This window comes from Phalacrocorax carbo, chromosome 25, assembly GCF_963921805.1.
Source record: "Phalacrocorax carbo chromosome 25, bPhaCar2.1, whole genome shotgun sequence".
Classification (NCBI taxonomy): domain Eukaryota; kingdom Metazoa; phylum Chordata; class Aves; order Suliformes; family Phalacrocoracidae; genus Phalacrocorax; species Phalacrocorax carbo.
In genome coordinates this window covers 3,492,790-3,510,704 of record NC_087537.1, presented here as the reverse complement: position 1 = coordinate 3,510,704, position 17,915 = coordinate 3,492,790, and the positions used below count along the sequence as shown (strand labels likewise).

Here is a 17,915-nt window from a genome sequence, read left to right as displayed (position 1 = left end):
GTGCAGTTTTAAAAAGTGTTCATATGTGTTGTACAGTCCCGAGGATCTTATTTATGTTGCCTTATATAAATAGGGGTGAATGGGGGAAAAAAGAGAGTGTACATAAGGTTCATTTGTATAAAGTTGATCTAAACCAAACTGGTTTCGGTCTGGTTTTTTGTTCACTTTCTTTTTTTTTAAGGAAAAAACCAAACCTGGTTGATGGGAGCCCCCTCTAAGGACGGGGGCTTCCTCCGAGCGTCCTTTGCTGCTTTCCTAGTGAACAAAAGCTGATCTATTAATGTTAATAAAAGCGTTTCGAATTTGAAGGCTCCAAACACCATTTTTTTTCGGGAGGTTTTCGCTGAGCAGGGAGAAACTCAGGAGCTTTCCAGGTTGGGAAACGCAGAGTTAAACAACGTGTCCCCCGCGCCTGTTTTTGGGGGGCAGCTGGGGGGTGGTCGGGGACCGGGGGTGGCACCGGGCGGGGGGCACGGCGGCCGTCGGCTCACCCCGAGTCGTGCTTTGCCCCGTCGAGAGGGAACCTGGGGGGAATTTTATTCCTGGTTTGCAGAGACTCCCCTGAACCGCCGCAGAGACCTGCCGCTTCCCTCCTGCTCCTCTTACTGGGAACCAGTGGGCTTCCAGCTCTGCAAACTGGGAGGGTGACCGGGCTGCCCCGGCGTCCCCTTTGAGGACATGCTGTGAGTGAGGGCTGGCGGGGGACGGGACCCCCACCGAGGCACCGACCCCGTGGGACCGACGCTCGCCGCCACTGCGGAGACGGTGACTTTCCCCATTGGTGTTACAGGGTTGGGAGGGCTCGAGTGACCCAAAGACCCCCCAGACGGTGGGGGACCCTCTGTGGGGCTGAACCACACCGGTACCCCTGCCCCGCTGTCCCCAGTGCCACCGGTGTGGTTTCACGGGTGGGAGCGCAGCACAGGGCCAGGGGCTGAAGCCCCACTGCCCACCCTGGTGCTGTCCCCACCGAGCCGCGCTGGGGACAGGGGACCTGCCCTGGCCCCCGGCACCACATCCCCGATGGCCACGCAGGGGGTCCCAGCGCTGCTCCCCATGCAGCCCCACGCACCATCCAGCCCCCCGTGGGGTGGCCCCGGGGATGTCTGCACTGTCTGGGGACACCCCCAGCCCCGTGGGGTGCCGGCGTGCCGGGCACGGACAGGACGCACCCAGCCTCCAGCGTCCCCAGAGGTTGTCCCCACATCCCCGCGGCCAAATCCACCTTGCACCTGTGGGGGTTTCCCCAAATCCCCACCACGAGCTGCACCCGCCAGCTCCCCGTCATCCCGTGCCCCCGGCGTGCCAGCATCGGGTGCAGCCGGACCCCCCCCGGCATCCCCGTACGGCGCCTGCATGACCGGGCCGGTTGCAAAGAATTAAGGGGTGCTGCCAAGCCCCCCGTCCCCCAGCGCTTGGGGTTGGGGTTGGAGGCTGCGTGCAAACCGCCCCGGAGCCGGCAGGCGGGCAGACACGCTGGAGACACGGGGGTTATTAGGGGGAGGCTGCCAGCAAGAGCGAGGAGGCGGCGGGTTGGGAGAGGAGGAAACCGAGCGGCGTTGCCTGGAGTGAGAAGCACGGCATGAGCTGGCGCTGCCTGGTTTTTTTTTTCTTTTTTAATTTAGGGGGGGAGAAAAAAAAAAAAAAAAAAAAAAGAAGATGACATATCCGTGGATTATATAAATGCTGGGCGCATCGCTGCCCGCGGACAGGCACTAGCCCTGCTCCCCTCCGGCACCGCTGCCTGCAAGCTGGGCTCTCCCGGCAGCCAGTGCTTCCAGGCCTGATGCCCCAGGGATGGGCACTGGAGAGGATATTGCGCTCATGTAGCTCCCCTGCCCCTCCTGTCCCGGCCACAGGGCACGTCCCGGCGTCTGCGTGGGGCTGGGGGCTCCCGGGGTTCGCAGCACCCACAGCCCCTGGGGTGGGCTGGGTGCTGGGAGCCACGGCTGGTGCAGGAGCCCCTTGCACCTGCCCGATGAGCTGCGGCAGAGCCGGGCACAGCCCCTCTCAGCTGCCTTCCTCCTGTTCATCCTCGCTCAGCCCCATCTCCAATAGCCTGGGGTGGGGGTTACCACCAGCGTCACCTGCAGCTCTTCCAGCCCAGAGGTGGCCAAGACCCCCAGAGCTCTCCAAAAGGGGCTGTGGGGCCCAGACATCCCTCCCCAGAGACCAGCCCACTCCCACCAGCAGCCGCTTCACCAGCACGCTCCCAAAGCAGAATGGGGCCTGAGAGCAGGAGTGGGGATGTCACCCCATCACCCCACTCCTCCCAGCATCCCTCGCCTGGCCCTGGGACAGGGGTACAGGGATCGTCCTTCATTACACCAGTTATCCCAGTTATCCCCTGCTGGCACCAGGGATGGAGGATGGCACCGGCTGGTACCAGGATGGGGATGCTGGGGGCACCCAGCCCCTCGGTAGGGATTTTTGCCTGCAACTATGAGCAGGACAAGGGCTCAGATGTGGTTTCCATCCCCCATGGGTCCAAGCTGTGGGGCAGCAGTGCCCGGTGTCCCACCGGCATCCCCGCACGGCTCTGCCCCGCGTGCACAAGCCCCGGCGCGCAGCCCTCCCAGCGCGGCACACGTTTCCTGCCCCGTTGCAACACGCCGCTTCCAGCCGCTTGCGTCACGCCGCTGCCAGCACAAAGAGCGGGGGCAGCCGCCCGCCCACGGCCCGGCCTGGCATCTGCCATGTCTTCGTCCCCTCCCTGGCTCTCGGCTAACCCGGCACGCGGCAGCCGGAGCCGAGGAGCGACGCCTGGCAGCCACGGCTTTGCCGCCAGCTGGGGCTCCGTCACCGTGTCAGCTCTGGAAAACAGGACAGAAATGCTTCTGAGTGGCCTTGGGGACCTCTCTGCTCCCTGTCTGCCCCAGTCCATGCCCCATCGCCCTGCCCAGGCTGGGGATGGGAAGGGGGCACAAAGACCCACCCCCACTGTCCAAACCTGCCCTGGCAATTTGAAGGGGGCTGGTTGGGTTTCCAGCCTGTGTGGGTTGAAGGAAGAGGGACACAAAGGGACATCCCCATCCCCCCGTGTGATGTATCACGTCCAGTGGGTTAAACCCTATGAGACTGGGATGTCTAGGGGCTTTTGGCCTTTTTTGACTGTCCCCAACTGGGGCCACTTTTGGCCGGTGGAGAACAGCCGAGACCAGCTTCAGCCATGCCGTGCTGGCAATGCTACCCCTCTCCTGGGGACGCAGAGGAAAGCGGGGTCACCATCTGGTTTGGCTGTGGAGGAAAGGGCAGAACAGCCCCCAAACCCCCTCCTCAGGGCACAGGACCCAGTCCCCGCACCCATCCCCATCCCACAAGAGCAATTCAAGCAGGACCCAAGCGCAGGTGGGTGGCAGCGGGGGCCAGGCTCCTCTGGGTGCCCAAGAGATAGGCTGCAGCGGGAATTTCCTTGCACCCAAGGGTGCCCTAAACTGGGATCTGCTCCCACGCGCCAGGGCAGGAGGGGTCGGCCACAGCTCCCCTGCGTGTGCATCTGGGTGCAGGGGGGACCCGAGGGCAAAGGCGGCCCCCCCACCTTGGGGTCCCGGCGCCAGCCGCCATCCCGGCCGCACCGCGAGTGCCGGGCAGGCCGGATCCTGGCCCCGGGAGCCGAGGGCTGCTGCCTCCCTCCCGCTGCAAGACGGGACCTGCAAGCGGCTCTGGCTGCAGGTCCTTGGCAGCACATCCATCGGGAAAGCCGAGCGGGCGCCACGGCCTCTGCCTCCTGCTTCCCCCGTCCTGCCAGCTCCTTCCCGGGCACGCTGCCGAGCCCCCTCCGACCCCACCGCTGGCTCTGCGGGGGCTCACCCCAAATGCACAGAGCTGGGATGGCACCCAGCACCCAGCTCCTCGACGCAGCACCCCGAGCTGCCTGAGAGCCCTTTGCAACCAAGACCACTCCATGTTTCAGCCCCTTCCTGTGGCTGGACAGTAATTCTTGGAGGAAAGCCACCCCTTCCAGCCCAAAGCCCCCACCCAGGGTAAATCCCACCCGTGAGCAGCTGGATTTTCCCGTCTCTGGATGAGAAATTCTCCTTTCCTAGAACATTGGTGCAAAGCAAATCCATCCACTTCCCTAAAGCCTCAGTGGGGAGGACAGACTCCGTTGCTTGGGGAAAATAAAGCCAGCCTTGCCCTGCACAGGCCCCTGCTTCTGCCAGGCTTGTCCCCACTCGTGGACGCCATCCAGCCATGTAGGGGACACCGGTGTCATGTCTTGGTCCTGGACCGCGGTTGGTCCTGGCCATGGTGTCCCCCAGGGTGCCGAGCCAGCCCATGGGCTCCACGTCCTCCACATACCAGCGCTGCGTGGCCATTGCGGGACGCAACCAGGGCCAACCCTGCCTGTGTCCCGGCGGGGTCACCGCCAGCACCCCAAACCTCTCGGCCGAGGGATCAAACCCGCTACCAGCTGGCAGGGTGGTGGGGGCTCATGTCCAGCCCTGCGGCTGTGGGCAGGGACCCGGGGCTCCCCATGTGTCCCCATCCCGGGGCACGGCGTCCCCGCAGCTCTCCAGCCCTGCCCATCTCCTGGCTATTGATCGCTTGCTCAAAAACCCAACTCCCCAGGTGGGAGCCAAGTGCTCAGAAAAACTCTGGCCCTGCGTGCAAAGCAAACAGAACTGTGCACGGCATCACGGCATCGCGGCATCGCTCCCTCCTGACCTTGCCAGCTGGGATGGGAAATGTGGTCCCCGGGGCAGGAAGGGACCCTTGGAGGGGGGGAAATATAAGGTGTCAGTACCTGCAGCGAGGATCATGGCATGTCTGTGCAATGGAGCAAACCTCGGTGTGGACCTGCTGCACCAGCAAAGCTCTGCTGGGGAGAGACCCCAGCGTGGGTCTCGTCCCTATCGTGGGTGACAAACACTGAGCAGGATTGGGAAAAGTGGGAAATAATGATAGTGTATTTTCTAGCCGGGTTCTGGCCTCTGAAAGGCACAAAAGGAGAGGTTACCCACTGTCAAACCTGCAGCAGAAAAATATCCCCCACTCCCAAAATGCCCTCGCCCCCAGGGCCAGGTATTCACGGGGGCTGCTGGAGACGAGGGGCAGTAACCCCGGGCTCGACCCGCCCCGGGGTCCCCAGCCTGCCCGTGCCCTCCCTCTCCCACCCCTATTAAGGGAGACATCTTCAACAGCTCCAAATTGCCCGTAATTACCCCAAGGAGGCGGCGAGAAGCCCCGCACCGAGGGGCCCGGGTCCACAATTACTATAATTGCGCCTCCATTTCGGGGGAGCGATCGCATGTCTGAAAATATCAGCGGGTCCCGCACAGATGTTTGGAGGGGGGACACGTGACAGCCCCAGCCCCCTGCTTCAGTGCCCCCATCCCCACGGGGCTGTTTCCCCAGGAGATTTTGGAGATGGGACCCTCCGAGGACCAGGGCTGAAGCATCTCTCCCAAAACTGGGGGGACATCCCGCCGCAAAGGGAGCTGCAGGTACAGAGGAGCAGTCTTTACAGGTGTACAGCCTATTTATAAAAGTGGGGGGCACATACAGTAACGGACGGTATTTATAAATAAAGCCAGGCTGGGGGGGTCCGGGGACTCCCCAGCCCTCCAGCCCCTCTTGGGGACCCCCTGCCCCACGTCCATGAATGGAGGGACCCGGGGCTGTGGCTGGAGGCCAAGTCCTGTCCTGCTGGGACGGGCGCACCAGGGCGTCGTGCCGGATCTGTCTCACTTCGGACTGCGATGGAGCAGGCAATCGCTGGCTCCCTGCAGACCATGGTCGCCTTCCTCCTCCTCTTCCTCCTCCTCCATTCGCTGGGGTCTCCCAGGGCTTTGCTGGGCTCCCCAGTCCCTCGGGGGGCAGCGGCAGAACGGATGCTCTGCCCCATCACTGGCCCTCCCGGAGCTGGCGGGCGCCGGAGCCGTGGCAGCATCACATCATGGGGGCCCGGGGGATGCCGTCCTGCGGGTGCGGCTGGTACCAGGCTCCGAAGCTGTTGATGTAGCTGCTGGGGGCCAGGGGGGCCCCTTTGCCTGGCACAGGGATGTCCCAGAGCGGTGGGATGTTGGGGGAACAGGGGGAGAGGGAGGCGGCGGTGTGGAGGTGCTCCCCGTCGGGCGCGCTCGAGCCCTGCTTCATGATCTTCTTGTACTTGGAGCGCTTGTTCTGGAACCAGATCTTGACCTGCGGGGGAGAGGGGGGTGAGTGGGGAGGATGGGGTCTGCGGCCAACGCCCCCCCATAAACCCCCAGCATCAATACCTACAGACCCCTCTGGGTCTCCCCTATCTACACCTGCCCTTTCCAGGGGGCACAGCCGATTCAGCGTGGGGGGTCTATGAGATAAGCTGGGCTCTGAGCCCAACCCCTTACAAGCCACCAGAGACTCCACTAAGGGCAGCTGGAGGAGAATGTGGTAAGAGGCACAGGGAGAGCAGACAAACGTGTGATAAATGGAGAGCAAGCCAGGAGTCCCCAGCTGTGCTCCTCGCCATGTGTCCCTGCGCCCCCCCACCCTGCCACAGGCTGCGGCCCCCACCAGCCCAGCCGGGTGCCGGGGCTGGGCCGGGGTGCGGCACGGTGGGGCTCGCTGTGCTGGGGTGGTGGCCCCACTCATTCCTCCCCGCGGTCCCCCCCGCGCTGCCGGCAGGTTCCCACTTGCCTCCTCTTCCCCGGCTTTATGAGCTCGCTTCGCCCCTGGCTCCGGGCTGCACCGCTGCCGCCTGCCTGTCTCTCCCCATCGCCTTCAAAAACCCACTCGCCCCGTCCCGCGGCCCGGGGCCGCCCAGCGCCGGGCACGGCCGGGCCGGCAGCCAGGCTCCGGGGCTGGGAAAGTCCCGGTGCCGCTGGGAGGTGCGAGCAGGGGCGCCCCAAACCCGAGCCCCGGGGGCCCACCGGCGCCAGCTCCCCCGCCGCGGCACGGCACGGCTTGGCACCGTTCCAGTTGCACCCCAGCATCGTTGACGCAGCCTTAATCCAGAGTCGCTCCCGGAGCAGCGATGGGCATGAGCCCCCCACGTGGTGCGTCCCCAGGGCCATGACCATCCCCTCGCCCCTCGCAGGGGCCATACCTGCGTCTGGGTGAGCCCCAACTGGGCGGCCAGCTCGGCGCGCTCCGGCAGCGCCAGGTACTGGGTCTGCTGGAAGCGCTGGTTGAGAGCTTGCAGCTGCAGGCTGGAGTAGATGGTGCGTGGCTTGCGCAGCTTCTTCCCCTTGCCGTTGATGCGCAGCTCCCCGTTGGCAATGGCCAGGGGCTTCTCGTGCTCTTGGGGTGGGAGAGGAGCAGAGAGTTAAACCAACACACTGGGAGGTTGAAAAAAAAAACCCAGCAACCTCAAAGCATCCCACCTTGGCCCTGGGGGATGCAGCGGGTTTTGCTTTTTGGAGGTTAGTTTTGGAGGGGAGAGGGAATAAGTAGGGGGGGACCTGCTTTTGCTGAGCTGGTTTGTTTAAGGCCCAAGTAAAGTAAAGGGGAAACAGAAGGAGGAAGGGAGAGATGGGATTATTCATTCAAAATCACTGTACAAGCCCAAAAGTGGACAGGCCACTGGCCCCTCTGCCGTGCACCCAACGTAGGGGCCGGGCAGGGCCCCATGGGGTGATGGAGGGGGCAGCAGGACAGACTGCCCTGCCCTGGGGGCCCTTGCTGTGGGCACACTGATCCCCGGGGCGAGCCCCCGGGCGGCCCCTCGCTGCAAGGTCTGTGCCCCCACTGTGGACCATCTCCTCCCCACTCCGTGCCTTTGAGCATCCCTGGGTCCTTCTTGGGCCACGTGGCTTGTGTGGGGCAGAAACCCACCGGGGCTCAGGGAGGCCCCGGGGACGAGGTGGTCCCTGGCTCAGCACCACGGGGCTGACGCGGGTGAGTGCAGGGCATGGTGGTGAGCGTGTCTGTTCACCCGCGTATGTCCCGCACAAAGTCTGCTCTGTCCATGGCCACGGCTCTCCAGAGCTGACAGGGGCCAACAGGGCCTGGGGGCTCAGACGGGCTCAGGACCCCTCTGTGGGGCAGCCTGGGGGCCACTTCTCTCCAGCTTGCAGTTTCCTGTATCAGCTTTTGGGGAAAACAGTGGGGAACAGGGATGCGATGGGGCAGGGAGATGAGATCGGAGCATGTTGGCAGTGGGGCAGAGGGGAGGGTGGGTCTGCCAGCCTGGGTGGGCACAGAGGGCAGGATACGGGCAGCTGGGCATCTCAAGGGCCTGGATGTGGGCATTCGGGGGGTCTCAAGGGGCTGGATGCCAGCAGCTGGGGTCTCAGAGGCCTGGATGTGGGCATTCGGGGGTCTCAGGGGGCTGGATGCTGGCAGCTGGGGGTCTCAGAGGGCTGGATGTGGGCAGCCAGGGGTCTGAGTGTGCTGGATGCTGGCAGCCGGGGGTCTCAGGGCGCTGGATGCCAGCAGCCGGGGGTCTGATGCTCCCCATCCCTGGAGTTTCTTGCAGCCACGCAGCCACCCACCCGCACGGGGCTCCGGCGGGTCCGGGCGCCCTGGGAGCGGGGGACACATCGTCCCCAGCCCCCGCGGGTCCCCTCGGGGACCTCCCCGCCGGGCCGAGCCCCGCATTCGCCTCTGCCCCGGCGGGGCCGGCGCAGCCCCGACGCGCTTCCGACGGCTCCGTCCCGTCGCTTCCCGGTGAATCCCCGTCGCTCCCCTTCGGGTGGGTGCCCGGGGGCGGGTGTGCAGCGCCGAGCACCCCGCTCCCACCTTACCTGCGTCCTGCAGCCTGGCGCCGTGGGCCAGCCCGGCCGGGGGATGCTGGGCGCCGGGGGGCGGGTAGGGCAGGTAGGGACCGCCGTGGGGCGGCGGGGGGGCACCGCCGGGGTAGGGGTAGGGCCCGGGCCGGCCGTAGGAGGCGAAAGGCGGCGGGTCGTGCTGGGGGTGCCCGGCGGGGTGGAGGCCGTGCAGCGGGTAGTGCGGCGGCGAGGGGTGCCCAAGCTCCAGGAAAGCGGCTTTGGAGGGGTCGGGCCCCAGCAGGGTCTCGGCCACGGAGCTCATGGTCATGGTGGGCCGAGGCCGGGCCGGGGCGGGCCGGGGCGGGCAGCCCCCCCCCCCGCCCCCGGAGCCCGCAGCGCCGCACCGAGCCCCGCCGCCCCCCGACCGGCTCCGCGCTGCCGCACGGCGGCCCCGCGCCCGGGGGATCCCCTGCCCGCCCCGCCCCGCCCCGCCAAGCCCCGCCCGCCATGACGTCACACCCCGGGGCACCCCCCTGGTTGCCCCCTCCCCCCCGGGGGGGCACCCCCTTCTGTGTGTCGTGTCCCCCCCCTCCCGCCCCGGGGTGCTGGGGTTCCCCCCCGGCCGGGAGCAATGCGCCCCCTTCCCCAGAGGGTAGACGTGGGGTGGCGAGAGGCACCCCGACCCCCCCATGTCCTGGCTGAGTCTCCCTGGGGGGGGCCTGACCCATGTGCGGGGTAATCTATGTTGGGAGTAACCCCTTCTCGGGGACCCCCCTCCATCAGGGGCCCGGGGGGTGGACAGTGAGTTCCCACACAGGCTGCCCCGGGGGGTTCATCCCCCTGAGGGGGGCACGGGGCAGCCCTGGGCACCCAGGGGACAGACCCGGGGCAGGGAGGGGCTGAGGCCGTTCGCACTCAGCTCACATGTGCGGGGACCTGGGGACGCACCAGGGATCGGAGAAGGATGGACACGGGAGGGACAGACACCAGATGGAGGGACGAACACACAGGGCGTCGAGGCCCTGTGCATCCCCAGTCCCTGTGCTCAGGGGTGCTGGGGGAGGACACCCAGGGTGGGGAGAGGCCCAGAGCCACCCTGTCGGCGCCCGCCCTGGCAGACGGGAGGCCCCTTCCCCTGGCGTCGGCAGCACCCCGTGTCCCCGCAGGGCCCCGCTCCCTGCGGCAGGCGCCAACCTGCCTGGCTGCTCCCTCCCACTGCCCCGGGGAGCCCTGACCCCGGCGGGGTGCGTGGGGCCCGGAGGAGTCCCCGCAGCCTCCACCCCAGCTGCCGGCCAGGGCAAACCAGGGGCAAAATCCCCCGCCGGGGCTGGGAGATGCCATCACCACCTTTGGGGACAGCCAGCCGGAGCCCCGGACGGTGCTGGTGGGGAGGATTTGCACCTCCTGCAATCCCAGATCTCACGCCAAGCCCTGGACGGGGACCGTGAGCCCTGGCTGCACCGCAGCGATGGGTTTGGGGACATTGAGGTGACGCACCGGGGAAGGGAGCTGGGTGGCCCGTGCAGAGCCAAGCACTGGCCACAAGGTCTCAGCTGCCACCCCGCGTGGGGTTTGCCCGGGAGGAGCAGCCTCGAGGGAGCGAGGGGGTGACAGGCAGCTGGGGATGCTGGCAGGGAGGGTCCCCTGTCCCCACCCTCCCATTAGACCATCTTCAAAACATGTTTCCATCTGGCCATCATGCTGGGTCTGAGTCACGCCGAGCAGGGGCCAGGAGATCCAATATAAATAGCTGAGCTCCTGGCTAACCCCAGGACACGCTGGGACCGCGTCCTGCCCCACGCCCCCAACACAGCAACCCTTCCTCTGCCTCTCCATAGCTGATGGCTTCTGCCCTCTCTCCCCACCCCAACCTCCCTAAACCTTAGCTCACAACACCATAAGGATAATTTCCAGCACAGCCAGACCCATGGACTGGCCCCTTGGTGCTGGATGCAGGCTCTGGGTTCCCCACATCCCTCCATCCCAGCATGGAGCTGAGCAAAGCACCAGCGTCCCTGGGACTGTCCTTGAGGATGACATGAGCTCAAAATCCTAAGTGAGCCCTAAATTTGGGTGTGGGAAGGAGCTGCCCTGCCACCCCTGCCCGGGCCACCAAACTCCAGGGGCTGACGTGGAAAATCCCCCAATCCCACCCAGGCAAAAGCGGGGGCGAAGTAGCAAATAAAAAGAGGCACAAGGAGAAATCCAGATGTTCTCCAGCCCTGCCCGGGCTGGCTGAGGCATCCCCAGGGAGCCCAGCTCGGCCGGCACCGAGGGCAAAGCGTGGCTGCTGCGACTATCAAAGGAAACCTCCACTGATCTGCTTTTTCCCGGCTCCTCACTTTCCCTGCCGGGGTGACTCAGCTCTTACCGGCCCCAGGGACGGGTGCCGGCTTGCTGGGATGAGCTACCGGTGGCTCCGCTCCCTCCGGTGCTCCTCGCCCCGGTGCTGAGGGCTGGGGGGAGATGCTGGGGCTGGGGGCTGCGTCCCCCCCGCCACAGAGGCTGCTCATGGTGGCAGGGAGGCTCCCAGGGCTGGATCTGGGGGGGTTCAAATGTTCAGGGGACCCGGACCCCCTTCCCAGACCCCTGTGCTCTCCCACCCCTCTGCTACATGGGGGACATAATAAATGCCTATAATTAAATATAAGTGCCCCAAAATGTCCACCACGTAGCAGAGGAGCCAGGGTCCCTGTGCCAGGTGCTGGTGGAAGGATGGTGTCCCCATGGGTGTTTGGGGGCAATACTTAAATTCAGGCAGGAGCAGAAGGACCCTCAGGGTCATATCCCCTCCTGGGGCAGGGAGTCACAGCTCTGTTTTGTGCGTGATGCAAGGAGGGATCCCAACCCACTATGCCTGGGGGCTGGAGAGCGAGTGGATCCCCCCACTTGGGGATCTTCAAGTGGGTCCCATGGCATGGGGCAGCCCAGGGCAAACCACCAGGCAGTGGTGACAGCAGGCAAGAAGCAGCCCACCTCCTCCTCCTCCTCCTCCTCCCCGACTCCAGACTGGCCTCGCGCAGGCAGAGTTGTGGGTCAGGGTCTGAAGGTGTTGATCTCAGCATCCCCGAGCCCCACCATGTGCCAAGGGGACGCCCCATCCCCGAGCCCACCGGGGCAGGCGTGGGGACAGCACTCCCTGCTCCGCGTTCCCTTCGGAGACGGGGGTAATAAACTGGCACCAAACCTTCAGGCTGTAAAAAACACCCAGCTCCCAGCCACTGCTCACCCGGGGGGCTGGTTCCCAGCGGCTCCGGCACCTCGAGGGCAGGAGCTGGTGCCACCCAGGCACCTGCCTGGGGACGAGCACGGGGCGCACGCTCGGGGGGTCAGGTCCCAGCCCTCCTGTTTGTGTCGGCGCGGGCTGGCAGGGACAGAACATGCTGTTTTAGCAGGGTTTGGGGTTTGAGGGGTAACCCGCTGCCAAAATAAATACATCAAGTCAACTCGTATTAAATTAAAAAAATAAATGAAGGCCATGCTCGGAGCCAATTCAAAGTCTCGGTCTTGGGGCTGGAAGGTGCTGACACATGCCGAGACCAGGCGGTGGCAGGGAGCGCGCCGGGCGCTGCCAGCCGGGACATGCGGGAGCCGCGTCGCTGCCGTTCACCTGCCCGGCGATGCTCCCGCTGCGGCGGCAGGAGCCGGGGATGCGGCTTCGCCCGCTGCGATGGAGGCTCTGGGTTTTTACTTGCCGGCACCGGCTGCCGAGGCTGATGAAAGCAGGAAGGATTAAAGGGGTGCAGGGAAGGGGAGTGGGGGGGGGGCAGGAAAGCATGTGCCAGGTAACAAACCTACAAGATCCTCCAAGATAAAGGGAGATCCCAACAGCTGTAATTACGCGCTGGAGATAGAGCGGCGCGGGGAAAGCCTGAAGCCAAGTACAGGAATTCTGGGTTAATGGCAGCCCAAGGAGAAGTTAATAACAAGCCGAACAAAGTGGGAGCAGACAGCCTGGCGTCTGCCCTCCCACACGCCACCGCTGCCACACTAACGAACAACCGCGCTATCTCCAGCCCCGTCCATAATCCCGGGGGAGCACGGGGAGATGGGGTGCCAGCGCGAGCCGGGCTCCTCTGCGCAGCGAGCTGTGGCGCTGGCATCTCCCCGGGAGTTTTGGGCTTGTTGGCTGAAGCAAAATCCATCCCAGGGGGGGACCGGGGAGGGTGAGGAGCTGTTTGGGAGCATAGAATCATAGAAGAGTTTGGGCTGGAAGGGACCTTTAAAGGGAGCGTCCTCCGGGAGGGGGCTGGAGCAGGTAATAGTGCAGGGGAGAGGCTGTGCTCCACGTCACCCTCCTGTCCCAGGGCCTGATCCTGCCCCACAGCGGAGCACCAACACGAGTGGGAGCAGGATTTGTCCCCTGGATGGTGCCAGACACCCCCGAAGCACCCAGGACCTGTTCGCCCGTGCAGTGAATCACGGCATGAGCAAGGCGAGGCGGGAGCTACTGATGGGCAGGTGACCTGAAGGCGGAGAGGTGGCCCAGAGGACACCCGCACCCCGGAGGTGACAGCGGCGTGGCCGTCACAGGAGGGGCTGGGACCTGGCTTCGACGGGGAGGTTTCAGAAGGACACATGGGAAGAGAAATTTCACATGAGTATCTTTTCCCCCTCTACCTTTGCAGAGCTCCAACATCTGCAGGAGGGATTTGAAAGGGGTTTTCTGCAAAAAGATGCTCAAAAACGGCTTGCCCCAAACTTTGCAGCCTCAGCAGCCCGCCTGGCTGGGGTTGGGCTGGCTGAAGCCCGGCTCCCCGGCCCGGCCTCGGCGGGGTTTCTCCCTTTCCAGCACCCAGAGGCTCCACGGTGGGTGCGGGTCAGCCTGGTGCCACCCAAGGCACCGGCCAGGTGGTGTAAATCAGCATTTCCCCAACAGCACGGCCGGGATTTGCGCCCTGCTTCGTCGCCGGTTTGAGTTGAGATGAAATGGTATGGATGTTAAAAAGTCTTAGAGCAAGAAATCGTTCCCCCTGCCCCCCGCTTCGTCCCCCCGCAATAAAGCAAATATTTTGTTTTAAAACTTAAAATATTTTCCAGGACGTAGACCTGGTCTGGGTTTGATTTTCACGGGGACTGCTGGCTGGAAATCAAAGGAATAAAAGGACCCTGATGTAAATCAGCAGCAATCCACCAAGGGGCATGTAGCCCCCCCCGATTTACACCACTTCAGCCCTTGGCCCCTGCTGAGACAAATGAATATGGGGGCAAAGGAGAGGGGAAATTTCCCCTTCGTGGCATCTTGTTTGGAGAGAAGCAAAACCGGCGACGGCTTTGCTACCCCATAAATGCACAGAGGTACGAATTTACACCAGCATCACCAGCTATTCCTGACCGGCACCGCCGAGGGCCAAACCCGAGAGGGTCTCTCTCCATCCCTGCTGTTCTTCGGTGAGTTTATTAAGTGCCTGGGATTAATTGCGGGAGCAATTTTCTGCTGTCTAAATTCCCCATGTCACTGTTCCTCCCCTTGTGCCCTGGCGTGTGAAGCCAGTTTGGGGGATAATTATGCCCCATCTGGAAACCTTTGGGGAAGGTGTGAACCTGCTAGGCAGAAATATGACATATTTAATCAATTATTCCATTCATTAGCCCCGGCCTCAGCGCCTTGCCCTGCTAATTTGACAAGAGCACCAGTTAAAGAGGCTTTTTAACCCTCATTCACTTCCCATCACCCTTAACGCAGAGAGCTGGAGAGCACCGAAGCTGGAAATGAGCTGAACCCTGTCCTGCCCTTGCAGCCCCAAACCCTTTGCCATCCCTTCAGCGGTCACTGGTAAAGCTCTGCCCCAGCCAGCGAGGCGGCCGGCTCTGCGAAAGCATCTTGTCTGCTGATGCAGACCCAGAAAATCCTTTGGGGTCCTCCAAAAAGTATATAAGAACCCACTTATGTTTCCTTTCTCTCCGTTCAACATGAAACTCTCGCTTGGACTTTGGCTGTGGATTGGCACCAGGCTGAAATTTCACTTGTCTCTCCTAACTTGATGCTCTTCCCCTCCTGCCCCTTCCCTGCCCCTACGGCCTTCGCTGGCGCGGTGCAAAACTGCCTCTTTCTGGGTGGGGCAGATAAAAAGGATAACTTGAATTTATTGTGTTCCAAGCAGAGCAGTGAAATAATGGGAAATATTTGTCTGGATTTTTTTTTTTTTTTTGATAACTTGAATTTATTGTGCATTTAAATAATGAACAATGTTGGTTTGGATTGGGTTTTTTTTTTTAGATAACTGTTTGGAGGTTGATTTTTCCCCTAAGGGTGAGCCCTACAACAAGCCAAATTATGATCTGGCCCAGGTTTTCTACATGATTTCCAGGGGACTGTTCCTTGTACAAATGGTCTTTTCCTTTCCTATTGCAGCTCTTCGTTTGGGAAGCTGTTATTTTCCCTTTAGTGAGACCCATTAAGGGTTTGCAACTTTAACGGCGGAACGAGGCAGTTAGTAATGGTTAGATGCAGCGTTTAAACAAAGAGAGCATCACGCACCGGCCTCTCAGCGGAGAATTTGATCCAATAAACCTGATTCATTTGTTTTAAAACAACCTCGTGCAGGCACGCATCTCTAAAGGAGAAACTTTAAAAACTTTGGGATTAGGCCTGGAACGGGCAGCACCTATTTTACCACCTTAACAGCTGCCACGCCGGCAAACTGGGAGGGGGTTTAACGCGGTGTTTCTAGCGGGGTGAGGAGCCCGGCGTGGTACCCTGCTGCTGGCACAGCCTCCTCTTGCTTCCAGCCGTGCCCGGTGCCCACGAAGGTGCTCCCTTCCCCTCATCCTCCTCCACCCCAGGCGCTTGCGGAGCACCCACCGGCAGGACGGCGTCCCCGGGGTGATGCTGTGCCGCGGGGGCTCCCACCTCGCTGCCCATGGGGGGGGGGAAGAATTAAACCCCACGTTTTGCCCCCACGAGCATCCCTCTCCAGCCCGCTGGCTGCAGCGCCTGTTGACATGTTTCTCTGGAAAGCGGTTCGGCCAAGGAGGGAGTTTAAAACCCACAGATTTTCTTTTCTTTTCTTTTTTTTTGTTTTGTTTTGCTTTGTTATTCATTCTCTGTTTTGTTCTGGTTTTTAATGTCCTCACTGGAAAGTTGAAAGCTGTGGCTGAGACCTCCTCTGGCAGCGCTGGGCTCCATCCCTGCCCTTGCTGGCTGCTCCGTGGGCCCGGCAAAGCACACCCCGTCACCCGCTGGGTCCGGGTGCTGGGCGGGGGGCACAATCCTGCTGATGCTGGGACGCTCTGAGGGCATATGGGAGGCAAAACCCGCGAGATGAGCTGGTATGGCAGGGAGGAAGAGCTGAGCCCCTGCGAAAAGAAGCCCCTTCTGCCACTTGTTGCAGTGAAAAGATGTAATTTTTCCACTTCGAAATCAAGTTACTTTTTTAAACAATCAAAACCTTGTTTAAATTTCAATAAGTGGAACGAAATCATTCTGTTTTCTCAAAGCAAAACATTTTGATGGATCAGAAGTGTTGCGGGGGGGGCGTGTCTCACCATTCGTAGGACGTTTTCATCCCGTTTTTGTAAAGGATCAGGAAGAAGTAGCAGGGTTTCCTCTGAAATCTGACCCCTGCCCGGGCCACTCGGAAGCACTATAAAAGCCTGGGGAAAGGCCAATGTCTCAGGGTTAAGGACTCTGCTGGAACGAAGGCTCACAGAGGAATCCCTGTCCTTGTGTTCTGGTGCAGAGAAATGGCACAAAATGATCTGATCTCAAGTCAAAGCAAGCGGGGAGACTTGGGGGACCTTCACTTTGGGGGCACACGCTGGGGATGCTCAGCTGCGGGAGCATCGGCGCCGCTGGCCGGGAGGGGATGCTGGAGGGGGGCGTTTCCACACCCAGATGCCACAGGGCAACACCTGCATCCCCCATTTAGGAGCACCTGGGCCCCCCCCCCCAGCCTCTTCCAAGCACTGGAAGCTGAATTTGCAGGCGAACACACGCATGGGAAGGTGAAAGCACGGACGACGCCGTATCCTCTGCATCCGATGCGTGGTGCCTGCCTCACGCCGCGGGACGTGCCGGGGCTTGCAGGTTGGGGGAAGAATTTGCCGAGCGTTTAAAGAACCGACGGGAAGGGCTTGAGCTTGCAGCCGACTGCACGGTCAGTCCTCGATTGTGCGCGCTTCGCATCGCTGGTGACAGAAAACTGCTTTTGCTGCCCGGGTTGTGGGGACTGAGCGACGGGAAAGCTGCGGCAGAGAGGGCTCCTCGGCGGCGGGGGGAGCCCAGCCCTCCCTGCACCTACTCTCTCTGCTGAAAATAGATGAGAAATAATCACCCCCCGCTCCCTGGGTTTATATTCATCAGAAAGGGCTTTTAGTGTCAGACCAAGCTCGAGATGCAGCCTGTGGCTATGGGGGATGCTCGGGGGCGAGCCAAGCGTGGCTCGCAGGGAACCATGTCGGAGTCCCAGGGCAAAAGTCCGTGAGCAGGTGAAGAGAAGAAGCGGGGGAGGGGGGTGGAAGAATCACTGTGATATTTGATGGAACAGAAAGCTTTCAACAAATACTTGGAGAGAAAAATATATATTCTGTTGACATTCCCATTATATGGCAAAATCCCAAGCCTTCCACCAAAACCCCAAATGCACGCACGAAGTCCCTCAATGCTTTGATGAAAAGCAGTGTCCCAAAACATGTCCTTTTCTTTTTGGTGGTTAAGGCTCTGCAAAAAATTTCTTTCAAGAATTTTTAAGAGGGAAAGGAGAAATACATCGGAAAAGGAGAAATACATCGGAAAAGCTTCAACATCTCTGGAGAAATGGTGTTTTCTGACCCACCCCAGTGACTCGCTCCTGCGGGTTTGCTGCTGGAAGGTGCCAAGGACGGTGGCTGCACGTGTCCTCGGGGGAATGAAGATGCCCAGCTCGACTCTTGGTCCGGGCACAGCGTTAGGGGTGCGGGGAGAAGCTCCCTGGGTTGGACCCGCTGCATTCTCCATATTCCAGCTCTAAATTTTAGCACCGATGAGAAACACTGTGTTAACAGCCCCAGGCCTGGCTCCCTTCTCCGCCTTTGCAGCCAGCGAGGAGTTTCAGAGGGAGCAGACTCAGGTCAAGCTTTGGAAAAAAATGTCATCTCAGAGTCCTCGATTTACCCGCAGCAGATGTAACGGCAGGGCAGCCACCGGCGCCCGGCCCCGGGTACCCCCGGAGCCTTCCCAGGCAAGACTCCCTCCTGCCCCCTGCGATGCCGAGGCGGCCAGGGCACCCGCAGAGGCTCAGCGCTGCCTGGTCACTCGCTGTCCCCAGCCGGGATATGTGGGTTTGGAGAGATGGTAAGCGC

General features: G+C 62.1%; 1 protein-coding gene across 1 annotated transcript; it reads right to left on the bottom strand.

Annotated features, from left to right (window-relative positions):
- Positions 1 to 5,372: 5,372 nt before the first annotated feature.
- On the bottom strand, positions 5,373 to 9,100 carry DLX4 (distal-less homeobox 4). Its single transcript, XM_064473089.1, has 3 exons — positions 8,670 to 9,100; positions 7,031 to 7,224; positions 5,373 to 6,144 (listed from the first exon to the last, which is right to left on the bottom strand). The coding sequence occupies exons 1-3, from the start codon at positions 8,959 to 8,961 to the stop codon at positions 5,893 to 5,895; spliced, it is 738 nt and encodes a 245-aa protein (XP_064329159.1). The 5' UTR covers positions 8,962 to 9,100; the 3' UTR covers positions 5,373 to 5,892.
- Between the last annotated feature and the right edge of the window lie 8,815 nt (positions 9,101 to 17,915).